The sequence below is a fragment of the Carya illinoinensis genome, chromosome 11 (assembly GCF_018687715.1).
Source record: "Carya illinoinensis cultivar Pawnee chromosome 11, C.illinoinensisPawnee_v1, whole genome shotgun sequence".
NCBI lineage: Eukaryota > Viridiplantae > Streptophyta > Magnoliopsida > Fagales > Juglandaceae > Carya > Carya illinoinensis.
In genome coordinates, this window is record NC_056762.1 from 11548120 (window position 1) to 11566582 (window position 18463).

The window sequence follows — 18463 nt, forward strand, 5'->3', positions numbered from 1 at the left end:
GGCTAGTCTGGTAGGTACAATTGTTAGGTGACATAGGTGCTGCCTACGACCAGTAACAATTGGTATCAGAGTTAAGAGCTCTATTATAAGATTAACTATCTTTTGAGTTAAGATCTTATGGCTAATATTTCAACTTCATTTGGTGAAGGTCAATCTAGCAGTCGGTCTCCACTCTTTTGTGGAGATAATTACTCATTCTGGAAAGTTTGAATGAGAATATTCCTTCAGGCTCAAGGTCGAGAAATCTAGAAATGTATTGTAAATGGACCTTATATTCCAACAAAAGTGGTTGATGGAGTAAAAGTTAAAAAGGAAGAAGAAGAGTTTGATCGTGAAGACGATAGACTTTATACTTTGAATTTAACTGCTATGAATTTATTATTTAATACTCTCAATGGAAATGAGTTTAATAGAATAATGACTTGTGCTACGACAAAAGAAATTTGGGATAACTTGGAAGTTACTTATGAAGGAACTTCGCAAGTCAAGGAATCAAAAATTTATATTCTTACTCATGAATATGAAATGTTTAAGATGAATGATGATGAATCTATTTCTAGTATGCACACTCGTTTTACTAATATCATAAACAGCTTGACAGCTCTTGGCAAAGTTTATTCCAAGGTGAAGATAGTAAGAAAAATTCTCAACTCTCTACCAAAACGCTGGGAATCAAAAGTGACAGCGATTCTTGAAGCTAGAGACATCAAGAAACTCGAAGTGAATGAACTCATCGGGTCACTTATCACTCATGAGTACACATTGAAAAGAGGAGAAGAAGAAAGAAAGCCAAAGAAGAGCTTGGCACTTAAAACTGTTCCTCATGAAAGTGAAAGTGATGAAGATGAGGAAAATGAAGACAAAGATAAAGAAGTTGCGATGATAACAAGAAGAATTCAGAGGTTCTTAAAAAAAAAAAAAATTCCTCTGAGGAAATCCTTCAAAAATTTTTCCAAGAAATATTCAGGTAAAAATAACACTTAAATTTGTTATAAATGTAATAAGCCTAGTCATATCAAGCCAGATTGTCCTCTGCTAAAGAAAGATCGAAATAAGGGCAAGAAAGCAATAAAAGCTACATGGGATGATGATTCAAGTAGCTCAGATAGTGAAGCAAGCAATGGAGAATCTGCAAATCTTTGTCTTATGGCTAAAGATGACATTGAGGTAACAAATCTTGATAATCTTGAAAATCCTTCATATGAAGAATTGCAAAATGTTTTAGAAGAGGTTTATGAGGAATTTGAAAAATTGGGTATCAAATATACTGCTTTGAAAAAGAAAAATTTTTCTTTAACAAATGAAATTGATATTTTAAGAAAAGAAAATATCATTTTGAAAGATGAAAATCTTGAATTGAATAAGAAGAAAACTGATTTTGAAAATATTGTTGAAAACTTTACGAATGGAAAAAAAATTTTGAAAAACTTCTTGGTAGTCAAAGATGTGTTTTTGACAAGGCAAGCTTGAGATATATGCCAAAACAAAAATACAAACCTTATAAAAATTTCTTTGATAATCCTTCTATATCAAAAACCAATAATCAAAATTCTTTTCATAAAAATAATTTTGTCAAAAAAAGATATTATTATAATCATTTAAGTTCTTCATATATGTCACATACTATTTGCAATTTCTGTAATAGAAATGATCATAATTATCATACTTGTCCTATTAGAAGAAATCATACAATGACTGTTAGGGCCATATGAGTACCTAAAAATCTTGTTTCTTCTAATACTAATAAATAAAGGACCCAAAGAACTTGGGTACCAAGAAAAATCATTTTAATTGTTTTTATAGGTATGCATGAAGTCATCCACAAGCAAAAACAAGTGGTTTTTAGATAGTGGATGTTCAAGAAACATGACGGGAGACAAGACTAAGTTCTTTGATCTTAGATCTAAAGAAGAAGGACACGTGACATTTGGAGACAACTCGAAAGGGAAGATCGTGGGAATAGGTAAAATTGGTAATGAATCTTCTCTCATAATTGAAGATGTTCTACTTGTTGAAGGTCTAAAACATAATCTTTTGAGCACAAGTCAATTATGTGATAAAGGATTTACAGTTACTTTCAAAATGGATAAGTGCATTATTTTGAATGATCATGATTGTAATATTTGTTTTATTGCTTTTAGAAACAATAATGTTTATACAATCGATTTTGAAGAAATTACCTCACAAGATGCTATTTGCTTTTCAGCTCAAAATGAAACTAGTTGGTTATGACATAGAAGATTAGGTCATGCCAACATGGAACTTATTTCCAAACTTTCAAAAAATGATCTTGTGAGAGGTTTACCAAAAACAAATTTTCTTAAAGGCAAAATTTGTGATGCATGTCAATTTGGTAAACAAGCAAAAACTTCTTTTAAAACTAAGAAACATATTTCCACTACTAGACCATTGCAACTGATACACATGGATCTTTTTGGACCAAATAGAGTTGCAAGTCTAGGAGGAAAATATTATGCATTTGTTATTGTTGATGATTTCTCTAGATATACTTGGGTCATCTTTCTTGCTCATAAAGATGCGGCACATAATGCTTTTACCAAGTTATGCAAGAGAATTCAAAATGAAAAGGGTATACTATTTCAAGTATCCGAAGTGATAGGGGAAAAGAGTTTGTTAATAAAAATATTGAAACATTTTGTGATGAAAATAGTTTTGTGCATAATTTTTCTACTCCTCGAACTCCTCAGCAAAATGGGATAGTGGAGAGAAAAAATAGATCTCTTCAAGAGATAGCAAGAAAAATGCTCAATGAGAACAACTTGCCTAGTTATTTTTGGGCCGAAGCTGTAAGTACTGCATGTTATGTTATAAATAGAGTTATGCTAAGGTATAAGTTAGATAAAACCCCCCATGAGCTTTGGAATGAGACAAAGCCCAACATTGGTTACTTTCATGTATTTGAATGCAAATGTTTTATTTTGAATGACAGGGATAATTTAGGCAAGTTCGATGCAAAATCTAATGAAGGTATCTTTCTCGGGTATTCTACTAATAGTAAAGCTTATAAAATATTCAATAAAAAGACTTTGACTGTACAAGAATCTATGCATGTAGTATTTGATGAATCTAATTCTCCACTCTTCAAGAAATCTATTGATGAAGAAACAGGAGGTATAAATAACACGGAAAGTCTCAATCTCAACAAAGAGAAAACAATAGAGGAAGTTCAACATGAAGCCATCAGGAAAGATCATCAAAATTTAATACAAGATGCAACCAAACAGTGGAAATTTGTGAAAGATCATCCAGTGGAACAAATTTTGGGAGAACCTTCACAAGGTGTAAGTACTCGATCATCTCTTAGAAATATTTGCAATCATACTGCTTTTCTATCTCAAATTGAACCCAAAAATATTGATGACGCACTTCTTGATGAATCTTGGATTCTAGCTATGCAAGATGAGTTGAATCAATTTGAAAGAAATGATGTTTGGACACTTGTTCCTAAACCCAAAAATCATACTATTATTGGAACAAAATGGGTTTTAGAAACAAGAAAGATGAGTCCGGAGTCATTACTAGAAATAAGGCTCAACTTGTAACCCAAGGTTTTAATCAAGAAGAAGGAATCGATTATAATGAGACATATGCACCTGTCGCAAGATTAGAAGCTATTCGAATGCTACTAGCATATGCTTGTTATAAAGATTTCAAACTTTTTCAAATGGATGTTAAAAGTGCTTTCTTAAATGGTTTTATAAATGAAGAGGTATATGTTGAGCAACCTCCAGGTTTTAAAAATCATATTTCCCCAAATCATGTTTTCAAACTCACAAAAGCACTATATGGACTTAAACAAGCTCCTAGAGCTTGGTACGAGAGACTCAATGGTTTCTTGATTGAAAAAGGTTTTTCAAGAGGAAAAATCGACACAACTCTTTTCATTAAATATGAAAATGATGATATTCTTTTGATTTAGATTTATTTTGATGATATAATATTTGGTGCTACAAATGAAAATATGTGTCAAGTTTTTGCTAAGATTATGCAGGAAGAATTTGAGATGAGCATGATGGGAGAACTTACATTCTTTCTCGGATTGCAAATTAAGCAAGCAAAAAGTGGGACATTCATCAATCAATCAAAATATATTAAGGAATTACTGAAAAAGTTTGGGATGGAAAATGTTAAGGAAATTGGAACACCAATGAGCCCATCAACTAAACTTGATAAAGATGAATCCGGTAAGCCAGTTGATTCGAAAATATATCGAAGTATGATTGGTAGCTTATTATATTTAACAGCCAGTAGACCAGATATTATATTTAGTGTGTGCTTATGTGCACGCTTTCAATCATCTCCAAAAGAATCACATTTAATTGCAGTTAAGCGCATTCTTAGATATCTTAGTGGTACAATTAACCTAGGGTTATGGTACCCTAAGCACACATCTTTTGATCTAATCAGCTACACAGATGCAGATTATGCTGGCTGTAAAATAGATCGAAAAAGCACTAGTGGAGCATGTCATTTCTTAGGTCATACACTAGTTTCCTGGTTTAGTAAAAAACAAAATTCTGTTGCACTATCTACTGCTGAGGCAGAATATGTTACTACGAGTAGTTGTTGTGCTCAAGTTCTCTACATGAAACAGCAACTTGAAGATTTTAAACTTATGTATAATCACATTCCAATCAAATGTGATAATACAAGTACTATAAATCTTTCAAAGAACCCAATACAACATTCTAGAACTAAGCATATTGAAATAAGATATCATTTTCTTTGAGATCATGTGCAGAAAGACGATATAGTACTAGAATTCACAAACACACACGATCAGTTAGCAGATATTTTCACAAAACCTTTACCAGAAGATAGATTATGTATGATCAGAAGAGAAATAAGTATGATGCATGCTATGAATATCTCTTAAAAGATAGACTAGAGTCAATAAAAATAGAGATAGATTTTTTAAATACTTTTACATAAACTTGAGATTCTTAGTCTCATGCTTGAGACGCTCATTCTCTTCATACAATATCATGTCATTCTTATCCATGGGAACCGGCAAGTGGAATGAAGAATCTAATAAAGATTTCAACTGTTTATTCTTCTGCCGAATGATTCCTTCCCTTGTGTGCGACTCTTGAACAATTCGTTGAAGTACAACAATTTGTTCTTTGAGCTTTTCAACTTCATGATTTTTGGCTTGTAGCCGCTGAGAAAAAGTAACAATAGAGGAAGAGTAGCGAGTCTCAAGACTCACCAAGTCATAAATAGCATCAGAATCTGACTTATTAGTCAGATTATTATTTTCCTGCTGCAACATGGCACCAATGGCAGCTGCAGAAAGGACAGGAGGTTGAGATGCAGAATGCCTCATGGATGGATCTAGAGAAATGTTAGAAGAATGAGTCATTGAGAAAAGAATAGAAGGCTTAAAACGAGAATGTTGAAGGAATGCAGATGAGTTATAGAGATGAGAAGAAAACTTGATGCGGATTGGATGAACTTCAGGACTGATTTTATAGAGATAGCATAAAGAATAAGATAAATTATTGTCTCTTCAAATCTTATTTAGTCAAAAGAAATACAAGATATACTGGACACACATTGTCAAAAGTTTTCTTACTAAGCCAGCGAGATTAACAGTAGATTGTCCCTATTTTTCTAGTAAATGATGAACCTCTGCTGTTATCTGCCGATGTTGACCTTTTATCTGAACCCTTTCTCGTTCCAGCTCCTCTATTCGTGGTTGCAGATCATGAGCATACCAATCTGCAAATTTTTTCAACTCTTGGTTTTCTTGCTTTAGCCTTTTATTCTCACTATCCTTATTAGCAAGCTTCTGTCGTAACTCAGATATTTGCATGTTAAGATGATCAATCTCACTTACCCTCGCCATTAACCTCCGATACATGATCGTAACAGAGGCAGCATATTGACTACTGAGCATTCTTGATTTTGCAATAATCTCAGAATCATCCTTACTAGAAAAACTGTTCTCTGCTCCTATCATGATATTGACGGCCTCAGGAGAGAAGATTGATGATTGATGCATCAAGGGTTCCTGATTCAAGTCTGGAACATTAGTGGAAGAGAATTGCTCAGCCATTCTATCATTATGGAAAAACAGAACTCAGGTCAAGAAGTGATGTATTTTTTTGGCATCCGATAGATGAAAATGCTCATTTTGTTTTTATAAAAACTCAGAGCCTTCAATCACGTTTGTCAACAACATCAGGCGATTGTTTAAATCTCCAGCCGCACTAAATTCATAGAGTTAGGCCTTGAGACTTTGCAACATTTGTCGAGTCACGTACGACTCCTTTTTCAACTATCTACAGTGACTATTAAACGCATCGTTTTCTTCAGTCCATTTACTTGCTGCCGATCCTTTTTAATGATGCCAAAAGGGGGAGAAGTTTTAGACTAGAACATTAACATTGTTTAAATTGCTAAACTTGTTATATATGCTTGGAATTATATTTATACTTTTGTTTGAAAAACTAACGCATATTTTCAGGGGGACCTTAAGTATTAATACAGGTTTCAAGTTCTATCAAGTATTTGTCATCATCAAAAAGGGAGAGATTGTTGAACCCAAGGTTTCAAGTTTCATGTGATTATAAATCTACACATGGATTTTGATGATAACAAATGAATTCAAAGAATAAAGGAGTTTCAAGGTCAAGTTATCCACACAATAGAGTCAAGCACATCAAAGAACCAAGCATAAGCAAGAAGGAAACAAGTTCACATTAAAGTCACAGAGTAATGTTGTAAATCTTTTAAAATTTGAAATTAGGATTAATGCTCAAAATTAATATTTTATCATAAAGCATTAAAATACATTTTCCACATGTGCATGAATATTTTTGAAAATTAAATTTAAAAATTTTGAAAGATGATTGATTGTCATCTTTTACATGTGCATGCCTTGATTAAAGGGTTGAACTTTGAAAATATTAAAGATGATTGATTGTCATCTTTCACATGTGCATGTTTTATTTGAATATTTTCAAAAGTGATTGATGCTTTTTTAGACTTATACAAAAGGTAGATGATTTTGTTTGAAAATTTTGAAAAATAAAGTGTGCTCATTTTGTCATATACAAAAAGTAAAAGATTAGGTTTGAATTTTTTGAAAAGGAAAGTGTGCTCCTTTTGTCATATGCAAAAAGTAAAAGATTAGGTTTGAATTTTTTGAAAAGGAAAGTGTGCTCCTTTTGTCATATGCCAAAAGTAAAATATTAGGTTTGATTTTTTTTGAAAAAGTGAATGATGTTGTCTTTGACAATTGAAAAAGAAGAACCTTTTATTTGAATTTTTTGAAAAAATGAATGATGTTGTTTTTGACATGTGAATCTTTTTTAATTTGAATATGAAGTCTCATATGTCTATAAATAGATCATTTGAGAGCTTCACATTCACAACACCAAGAGCATACAACATTCATTCAAAGCTTTCATTCTCTCTTCTCCAAGCATTGAGCCTTAATCCTTGTTCATTTTGAGAGATATAGTTTGCGCTGTATTGTTCTTATTTCACTCATTGAGGAGTGTTTTCTGATAATCTACCCACTATCAGCTCTTGTATCAGAAAAATGGTGTGTATAACCCTTGTGCGTGTAGAAAGTATTCTACACGGGGAATAGTTGAATCACCACATGTAAGGTGATTGCAAGTGTAGAGGGTCTACATGGATCCTTTGTAGCGGTGTTGTTTAAAGGTGTAATAGGTTTCTATCTCCACCTGAAGGAGGTTGAATAGTGAATTTGGAAATCCTCAAGGGGTAGCTTGAGGCGAGGACGTAGGCAGTGGGGCCGAACCTCGTTAACATACTGAGTTTGCTTCTCTCTTACGCTTACTCTTTATATTTATTGTTATTTTATATTTTGTTTATATTTTATATTATATATTTGATTTATAATTGTTATTTTTTTAATACAACTCAATTTACCCCCCTCTTATGTTAGTCATCTAGGCAACAGAAATTAATAGGCTTGTCTGTTAGGGTTGATGACTAGATGCTGATGGAAGTTTGCACCTCTGATCCGAGGAGAGGAATGATACAATAAGCTCAATTTTTCCAACAGAACTGAAGTATTAAACTTCAAGTTGGTATTTGTAATATTAATGTATTATTATCTATTAATGACTCATATCTAAGCTAGCTATCTCGGAACGAAAAACCCTCTCTCGCCCCCTCTATCTCTGTTATCTCTCTAACCTCCCCCAACCCAAAGCCGCGCCACCCGGGGGGGGGGGGGGGGGTGGGAGCTTCATCTCCTGCTCTGCTTCTCTCTCTCTCTCTCTCTCTCTCTCTCTCTCTCTCTCTCTCTCTCTCTCTCTCTCTCTCTCTCTCTCTCTCTCTCTCTCTCTCTCTCTCTCTCTCTAAGCGGTTTTCTCTTCTTCTTCTTTTTGTTTTTGTGTTTTTCTGGCCAATAAGGGAGGATTACCGCCCCGAGCCGTCCAGCCGCCGAACGTCAACACATGCCCCTCTGGGATGTTTCGTAGTTGCCGATCTACAAACCCACCAAACGTGGTGCCAAATGGAGTGGGGCGTAGCCCGCACGTGCGGGATGAAGCTTGGGCTCACTGTGGCGTATGGATCTCACACACCACCACGGGCTACCTACAGAAGATGATCTCGGTCTTTTTTGGATCCTCAGGCTTCGGTTTTCAACTTCCGAGTGGCGGTTTTCCTCCCAATTTTCATTTTGAGTCTGGCATGGCCTTTTATCGCCGGTAGATTTTGTTTTTTGTGTTTTTTTTTTTTTTGGTGTCTGGCTTTCTGTTGTTGCACAGTCTTTCCCGCTGTTGGTTTGTGGCCGATGGTTGTGCCCTGTATTTCCGTTTATGGAGTCTGCTTTTGGTGTCTTGCCCGATTTTTTTTTTTTTTTAGCAGATGTTGGTGTTTTGCAAAGCTCTGCTGCTGTGGTTTTTTGTTTTTTTGTTCTGTCCATTTCAAGTGGAGTCCATGGTGAGGTGAGGTGCTATTGAGCGGCCTCAATCTGAGGCAAAGAGCTTAGAGTGGTGGTCGATGCTACGGTCGGCCTTCATTGGGAGGTTTCTGTGGTCCGTACGCAAGCTGGGTGCTCGTGCCGTTGGGCTTGTGATGCCGATTGCCTGTGGAGGGTGTGCCGCCGGAGCCCATGTCGTGCTCGTGGTTGTGTTTTGTTTTTGTTTTTATTTTTGTGGGTTTTTGGTTTTGTGGGTTTTCTGTTTATTTAGTTTTAGTATAGGTATATGCTATTGAACTGTTTGTTCATAGTAATTTTCGCATTCTGCCTCCCTGGAGGTTGAAGGAGCATTCTAGTCTCTGATTATACAGAGTGTTTACTCTCTCTTTTGAGAGTCTTAGAAGTTTAAGACAGTGTTCGTCACTTTATGTGTGGGGAGCTCCTGAGCAGTTGCATTAGTTGATCTTATAGTCTGGTTCTCCTGACTTATAAGTCACAGTTGTAACTTCGTTTATCGAATGAATGCAATGAAGCATATTTCTATAGAAAAAAAATGTATTATTATCTATGCTGAGCTCCATCGACCCGGCAAATCATGCATGGAGGTGCCATATAGGTGCCAACTGTACAATATGAGTTGCTTAAGCTTTACGTGTGATTCCATGATGCCTCCATTCATGTGAGATTGATTAGTTATTTCGAGATATAATATTAATGTGAGTAGAGGTTTCCTAAATATCATGAAAATATATGTACGAACATGTATGTTAAAAAGTCTTTGATTTTAGACAAATCAGTTCCCATTTGAAATTTTTCTTAATTAATTTGCATTCAATTGTATTTAATTAATTATAATTACTTTCTGTAGAGTTACTTTTTGTTGCATATATCTATTAAAGTTGGCGATTACAGCTTACAGTCTTACACAAATGGTATTTACCCTAGATGATGGAAAGCTAGATATATATTGGTAGCAAAGGTAACCATGCCGGGAAACTTTAAGCGTTTTAACATTTTTTTTTTTTTTGGCTATGTTCAATCTATAGCTTTTGGATAATATAGAAGTATGTACGTAACATGCAGTCAGGCACTCCGGCATTTCAGCTTCCGTTGACAAGGTCCACCGGAAAGGTTAGGTTCTTCATGCTTACATTGATACCACCCTAGAGGCCGGCCAGGAAAGGTTCTTCATGTTTGAACATTATAATAAAAGAAAAGGTGCATTGCTGGACATTAATAATTATGGTAGGTATTAAATGTAAAAATACATGAAGGAAATACTTCTGTATATATTCCAAATGTTAAGCATTGTAAAATATTACAAGGTGTTTATACAATAAAGAGTAAAGTAAAATGAGTGTAATTACATGTAAAGACAGAATAAAATAAAATATTACAATAAGACGTTATACAAGTCATTATAAAATGTTAAACTCCCCTTCAAGATAGAGAGTAAATGGAATGAACTCCCATCTTGGCTATCAATGTAGAGAACTGGTGATTACCCAAGGCTTTAGTAAGGACATCAGCAAGTTGATGTTGAGAACCAACATGAAATGTCTTAAGAATCCCAGCTTGAAGCTTGTCATGTACAAAATGGCAATCAAACTCAATATATTTTGTGCGCTCATGAAAGACAAAGTTAGCAGCAATATGAAGTGCAGCTGTGTTATCACAAAACAAATGAGCACTATTAGAATGAGAAACTCTAAAATCTGAGAGCAAGGAAAGAAGCCAAACAATTTCACAAGTTGTAGTGGTGGCCATAGAACAATATTCTGCCTCCGCTAATGAACGAGAAACTGTTTGTTGTTTCTTAGACTTCCAGGACACCAAGGAATCTCCAAGAAAGACACAGTAACCTGTAGTAGATCTTCTAGTATCAGGGCATGAAGCCCAATCCAAATCTGTAAAAGCTTTGATTTGAAAAGAAGAGTCAGCTGGAAAAAATAAACCATGTCCTGGAGTGGACTTGATGTACTGCAGAATATGATAAGTAGCTTGTAAATGAGGCTCACGGGGCTTATCCATATATTGACTAGGCCGATGAACAGAGAATGTGAGATCTGGCCGTGTAATGTTAAGATATAATAATCTACCAATTAATCTTCTAAAAATAGAGGACTTGGCCAATAAAATGCCACTGTCTTTACTGAGTTTTAAATTTTGTTCCATTGGAAAAGTAGTTGGTTTAGCACCAAGAAATCCAACATCTTGTAATATCTCAAGTGCATACTTACGTTGACATAAGGAAATGGCCTTGAGGAGATCTTGTAAAGAAGGAGTTTGTAATAAATCACTAGTAGAAGAGCTTGATTGTTGCAAAAAGTAAAGGCTTCCCTTGTGTCTACCCACTCCAATCAGCTTCCATTGATTCAGGTCTTGTATAAAAATGAAATTAGAGAAAAAGGACAAACAACAAGTCAGATTCAAGGTTAACTTACTAACAGATATCAATTTGAATGAAAAAGCTGGAATGCAAAGAACATCTCTAAGTATCAAATCCTTAGAAGTGTGAACAGTGCCAATATGTGTAACAAATACACTTTGGCCATTTGGAAGCTTGACAGTAGTGTTAATGACTGGTATAAAGGAAGAAAAAAAAAGATGTTGATGGAACCATATGATATGTGGCTCCCGAATCAAGAATCCAAGAAGATAAACCAAGATTAGTAGGTACAATACAATTGGGAGAAAAAATAGATGGAATATAAGAAGCATCTATACCAGCAATTGGAACAGAGGAAACTGCACTAGCAGTGTGTGGATTGGCAGAGGAAGTAATAGGATCATATGGCTGAAGCATAGCCAGTAATTGCTGATATTGAGACTCAGTTAATGAAAATGGAGATGCAGTCAAAAAGTGTTGTCAAAGACAACTTGATTGACCATGGACTGCTGCCGTGGCTTGAATTTGTATCCAGGTGGAAAACCGTGTAGTTTGAAGCACTTCTCAATAACATGACCAACAAGGCCACAATGCTTGCACATAGGACGCTATTTCTTGAACACAGGCTTCACAGATCGATTAATATCATACTTAACAATAAAGGCATGATTGTCATGTGAAGATGCAAGAGATATGGAAATCGTACGTTGATGTTCCTCTTGTAAGACAAGGCTGAAAACCTTGTTAAGAGGAGGCAGAGGATCCATTAAGAGGATATGAGCCCTAACAGAGATATAGGACTCATTCAAACCAACAAGAAATTGAAGTATGCGTTCTTGCTGAACATAAGAATTAAGTGTGTGAATAGCTCCACAAGAACAAATTGGAATCGGTTTGTAATAGGCACTAAAAAGTCAACTGGCCTTGAGAAAGAGTCGAAATCAACTTTTGCAATTGCAAAAATATGAGGGCCATTCTTCTGAGAGAATCGCTCCTTGAGATCATTTCATATCTCATGTGTCGTATTAATGTAAAGAATAATAGCAGAAATCTCAGACGAAATAGATTTAAGAATCCATGAAATTACCATATTATTACAACGCAACCAAGAAGGAAGCATTGTATTGGCAGGATCTGAAGGCTTAAGAATGGATCAGTAGACGAACCCTGAGTGATAGTTATCACCAGTAAGAGATTGCGTAACAAGAACAGTACCAGGACTGTCTCGTAGATGAAGGAAGAAAGGACTAGATGTTTCGTCCATGGAAGATGATGATTTTGGAGCCATGAGAAGAAGAAAATGAAAAACACGAAAGATGCGTGCGGAAGAAGACTCTTAAAAACTAATACCACATATTAAATGTAAAAATACATGAAGGAAATACTTTTGTATATATACCGAATGTTAAGCATTGTAAAATATTACAAGGTATTTACACTACAAAGAGTAAAGTAAACTGAGTGTAATTATATATAAGGACAGAATAAAATAACATATTACAATAAGACTTTATACAAGTTATTATAAAATGTAATAGTAGGTTCTCAAAATTTTTGAACCTCCAAATCATGTTGATTTTTCACTTGATCTCCACTTGATGCTTAATTTTAGTCGTAAAAACTGTCATGCTTTTGAAGAAATGGAGGAAGCTGTTTGGATGGGATATATGACCTATAAAAGTTGCACGGATAAAATAATGCATGGGGTTCCATCGTCTATGCTGTAGTTTGCTCTCCTCGTGTAACCGGCTGACCAATTGTACGTACTTTCGGTTTGCCACGGAAAGCACCTTGAACGATCGCAATCTAAAGAGGAAAAAAGAGGGAGAGTTGACATCATGAGTAGCTAGATTGAATTCCATTACATATATTCAAACGAAAAAAAAAATAGAAATTCAGTTGTTTTATTACAAACATATATCTTAATAAACAAATTAACACCTACATTAAAAGATCTATTTCTTTTGGATTTATTTTTTCAAATCATCGTTAGCATCACGTCAGTATATATATATATATATTTATGCTTGTCATTTGGAATCTTTGGAAGTGTTGAAAGGAACTGAGCTTGATCAGAATGCTATTGCAATTTTATACTTCAAACACAAATGAATATTTAAAAAAGAAATCTTTTTTTTTTTTTTTTGTCAAATTTAAATTTAAAGAGAATGTTACTTATTTTGTGATCATCAAAATGAAGATATTCCTTTTAATAGGATGGCGGACAAGGATGTGTCTCATTTGGATGCTAAGCTAATTAGTTGATATGAGTTAAGTTCTTTATGAATAGAAGTGAATTGAGATGGTAAAATGAGTTTTGTAGAGTCCACTTAAATGAATTTAGATATGTTTGAATATTATGATTAGTTTAGATATATTTATAAAAAGTTTAAAAGATTGTGGGTCCTATATATAAAAATGTGTTAAGTTGAAATAGGTTATGAGTTCTACGTGTAAAAATATTTTGAGTTGAGATGAATTTAATGATTTAAGAACTGAGTATTTGAATGTTAAAGTCAGTTTAAAATTAAATTGAATAGCAGGTTGGCTCAATGATCAGGCCATTTAGGCCATTGTCTAAGGCTCCTACCCTATGGCCTCTAAAATAAAAATGAAGTGTTTTTTTTTTCTTTTTGAAAAAAAAAAAACTATTTCATTAAATAAAGTTTTAAATCACTTTTATATTTTTTTCATATGTGCAAGGCCTCGTAAAACTAAATTTAAGATTTAATATAATCAATTATTTATATTTTAAATAATTTTTTAAGATCTTACTAAATTAAAGTATAAAATTTGCATTGAGACCTCATTTTAAGTTGTAATAATATTTAATATAAATTCAAAAAAAAATTAAATAAAATCTTATTTTAGTGAAAATTTTAAAAATATTCTATATAATAATTTATATTTTATTATATTATAATTATAAATAACTAACTTAAATTTTACCACAAATCTCAATTTGTAAGCCGCCCCGCTTAAACAGTGCAAATTTCAAACCGGACATAGTCAACAAGAACGAGGATATAAATCTTTTCGTACGTAAATGGTTGAATTTAAAAGGACAAAAATTTCTCTACGGCTGCCGTGTGTATGCATTTGCTCTTTTCTTTCTGGGTGGTGGGCCTTTTGATTAGAATTCAGTGCCCTTTTACAGATAAATGAAACCAGAATGCTCAACGTCAGCATAGTACAAATTAGCCATATCGATATTGGTGCTCAAAACTTCAAGCCCATTTGGCTAAGACTGACATACAACCAGCTCCTAGTAGAAGTGAGAGATTTGCTCCTAATTGAATCCTCACATTGTTTTGCAGTCTTGGGTTCATGAAATCTGCTGCTAGTAGATCAACAAGTGCCATGTAAACTAATATCCCAGCAGATGCAGCTTCAAAAATCCCTTGAACTATCAGAGCAGTTGGGCTATTCTCCTTGTAAACGCTTGATATTCCTATGCCGATTGCAATCCCAACTGGGGTTGTGAGGGAGAAAAAAGTTGCCATGATTGCTGCAGATCTAGTCTTGAATTGCGCCTGACAGAAACAAAAACTCAAAGGTATAGATGGATACAAAATAAATGACAGCAAATCTTTAGACAATACATATAAAACACAAGTGTTATAGTCTGCTGATAATGTGTATGTGGCTCACAGCTAGCTTAGCTGCATGCAATGGCCCCAAAGTTCATCGCTTTGGTCTAAAAATCAAAGTGATTCTCATTTTTCAGCATGAAAGTTGGCCAACTGGATGTTTGAGTTTACCCTTTAGTTTTGTTTAAAGGAGTTTCACTTTGTTTCTTCATTTGAATTAACTATTACTAGAGTCTGTCGTTTCTCATTTCTTAGGATGTATAAACAGTCTCTTGCTACGCTTTGGTTTTTTACATCTTAAGATCAAATTTAAATCTGCCAAGTGTTCAGATTATTACACGATATTAATTTGCTATAAGTGAGGCGAATCAATAAACTTACCGATACCGTCCTTTTTAAAAAAGATATAACTAAAGAAACGATGCCTTGCCTCTTGTGAAAACACATACGAACTTACTAATATTATATAAAATTGCACATGGCACTCAATTTTCTTCGGTTAAAGAGACTCAGCTTGAATCCAAGGCCACAGAAAGGAGTGTGATGTACCTGAGATATGCAGCCACCAAGCCCCATGCCCTCAAAAAACTGATGAAAAGACAAGGCTGCTATGAGAGGTTTTATTGTTTCAGGTTTCCCCGAAGCACCCAAAGATATTCCAATTATAACTGAGTGAGCAACAATTCCTAGCTCCAACACCTAATGAAACACCCACCAAAGTTAGAGAAACTCCAAGCAAGTAAAATAATAGTACTATTATAAGGTTAATTGCTGGTGAACAATCTGAGGGACATCAATAAGACAAATTAATTAAACCAATGAACAACGAAGCTAAAATCCACCTTACTTGTGATATAACTCGGAAACGGATTAGCTCAGCCAGATTAGTCTCCTCGGTATGGTTGGCTGAGCCATGAGCATGGCCATGCGTGGCATGTGTATGAACATGTATGTGTCCCGCATGTTCATCGCCCATCTCTTCATCTCCATTGATAACCTGCTTAGATTTGTTGAAGTGCAGCCTTTTATAAAATCCTGTTGCGGATGAATCAACTATTAATGTTGCTATAGCAGACATCATTGCAACGAAACCAGCAAACGGAAAGTTTCCCCATGGATTTTTGTTTAGGCAAGGTGATGTTAGACTCTCAAAAGCATCCGGCAATATGTGGATGAAGCCAGTTGCTAGGATTACCCCAGCAGCAAAGGCTTTGATAAAGAAAAAGATGTCATTTTCAGGCCTTAGGCTTGGGATCTTCTTGCCTAACAGTGGGATGCAAACACCCACAGCACCAGCTATGAGAATAACTGCAACCGAAGTCAATTTATATCTAAGTGCTTCGCTTTTGTTGGCCTCTGTGGCCTCAGCATGATCACAGGTACAATCTCCAGAAACTATAGTAGGAAGGAAAACTAACATCAAAACAAGCAACATCCTTGAGATGTTGAAAGAACAAGCTCTACTTTTGATCATGGCGTGAGAGAGAAGAAAAGGTAGTCACTAAAAAGGAGGAAATTATGGTGGTGCAATTGTGCAAAGGTGTTGGGATTGTTTGCTGGTGGATTCTTTGAACAAGGCTCTAGTATTTGTGTTTGTTATATAGAAAAGAAAAAGAAGTTGCAAATCAATAGGATTTCTATTTGAAATAATTTATTGGCTTATTTTAGAAACTAGACTAAGGAATAATCGATGGATGGCTATTAGATCGAGCATCTTATGTATAGTCCACATGAACATTAAAGAAAGCAAAAAAAACAAAAAACAAAAAATGTAGATTATGGCCTTGCATAAAACGCTAGCTTCTCAAATTTGGCCGTGTGGCATGCATGTGGGTTGTCAGCATATATATGTAGGTTGGATGGCCTGAAAATTGAGGAATATAGCATTATATATAACATATTTACATGGAAGTCTTTCACATATAAGTTAATTATTTATGAGAATACTATATACAGTTATGGAATACTGTGCAAGTGCTGTACAGTCGCTTTGAAAAAGAGTGATGTCTACTAACAAAAAAATTAATTTTTTAATGTAGATTTGATATTTATTTATTTTTTTAAAAATAATTACACGAAATTTGGACACTCATGACTGTAACTATATATATATATATATATCTAAGTATTTATTAGGGGTTAGTGGCCATATGTGTACCTATTTAAAAAAGCAACGAATTTAAAAACACTGGTTTCGTACCCAATTATTTAGTGCATATTGGAAGGGGCATCTTAAATGCGTAATGAGTATATATATATATATATAAATCAACGATATAAATTTTACATTGTTATGATAATATTTGATTTTAAAAAATTTTAAAATTAAATTTTGTTACATATTAAAATCATTTAAAGGTCATTTGGATTGAAAATTACTCTCAACATATTTCATCTCATCTATCTCATCTCATTATTATAATTTTTTTAAATTTTTACATAAAATATAATAAATAATTCAATTTTTTAAATCTAAATTTAATTAATATTTTATAAATTTTTAAAATCTTATAATTTTTTAAATTCTCAAAAAAATATTAAAATTAAAAAATAATATCATATCAATATTTTACTTTTAACTTTTAAATTTCACCTAAAATTTCACCGTCTAATCAACCACTTATTGTTGCTTTCACATCGGTTTACAAATATGACTTTTCTTTCATTTCTAAGATTTTATGGGATTCTATAAAAGTGGTCATCACAATAATTCTAAAAGTGTTGTTGTGAAACACGGAAATGCTTGAAATGTGATGATATTGCATGTAGTCGTGTAAAGGAATTATGTGGTAAGAGAACGATCGATATATATATGAATATATACATATATAAAAGGAAGAAAAAAGAATAATAATAAATACAGTAATATTAAATATAATTATAAATTGTCTTTAAAACAGAATAGAATTTATTGTTAAAAATTCATTTTTATATAAATATTTTATTTAATCATTTTAAAAAAAAAAGGTGCGACTTTGTTCTAAATATTATTTCTTTCTTTAATTTAATAAATAAAGAGGGTCAGAGTAGGTTTCACCGCCACCCTCGAGAAAAGGACATGAAAAAGCAATCGAAGAGAAGGTGTAGACATAATGTTGTCATGCAAATGCCTTTTCCAAAGTAATTTGGCTTAGATTGTATCGGTACAGTGTTTAGTTAAGCAGATGTCAATCCGAGAATGTCGTTATGATGTCTGTCTCTCCTTTTATAATTAATTAAATAAATAGACACTTTTCTTTAATTCTCGACGAGAGTCGTGGCAGGAGGGTTCACATCTTTTCAGCATTTTCGTCGAAGAAACACGTCACTCTATGGAACAGTACTCTGACCTAAAATGTATCAAAGTAGTATATATTTTCCCATCCTAACTGGAATGAATTGAGTTATTAAAATGGTATGCATTTTCCCTCCGATAATGGTAAATATTATTTTTTTGGTTTCGATTGCAAAGTGTTGAAATACTGTTAATTAGAGAGTAAAATGTATTTTTTTATATATTATTTTTAATAAAATAGCTTAGATGTTCTCACTTTATAACTATTAATCATGTTGTGA

At 33.8% G+C, this 18463-nt stretch overlaps 1 protein-coding gene across 1 annotated transcript; it reads right to left on the reverse strand.

The window, feature by feature from the left end:
• Positions 1–14324: 14324 nt before the first annotated feature.
• Positions 14325–16670, reverse strand: LOC122280635 (zinc transporter 1-like). The gene is made up of 3 exons (XM_043091613.1): positions 15756–16670; positions 15458–15607; positions 14325–14851 (listed from the first exon to the last, which is right to left on the reverse strand). Exons 1-3 carry the CDS (start codon positions 16380–16382, stop codon positions 14546–14548), a joined length of 1083 nt encoding a protein of 360 aa, XP_042947547.1. The 5' UTR covers positions 16383–16670; the 3' UTR covers positions 14325–14545.
• Between the last annotated feature and the right edge of the window lie 1793 nt (positions 16671–18463).

Coding starts and splice junctions, on each gene's coding strand:
- LOC122280635 (XM_043091613.1), bottom strand. CDS start 16,382: ATGATCAAAAGTAGAGCTTGTTCTTTCAACATCTCAAGGATGTTGCTT. Junction 15,608..15,755: donor GTTTCCGAGTTATATCACAA/GTAAGGTGGATT, acceptor GTGTTTCATTAG/GTGTTGGAGCTAGGAATTGT. Junction 14,852..15,457: donor TTGGTGGCTGCATATCTCAG/GTACATCACACT, acceptor TGTTTCTGTCAG/GCGCAATTCAAGACTAGATC.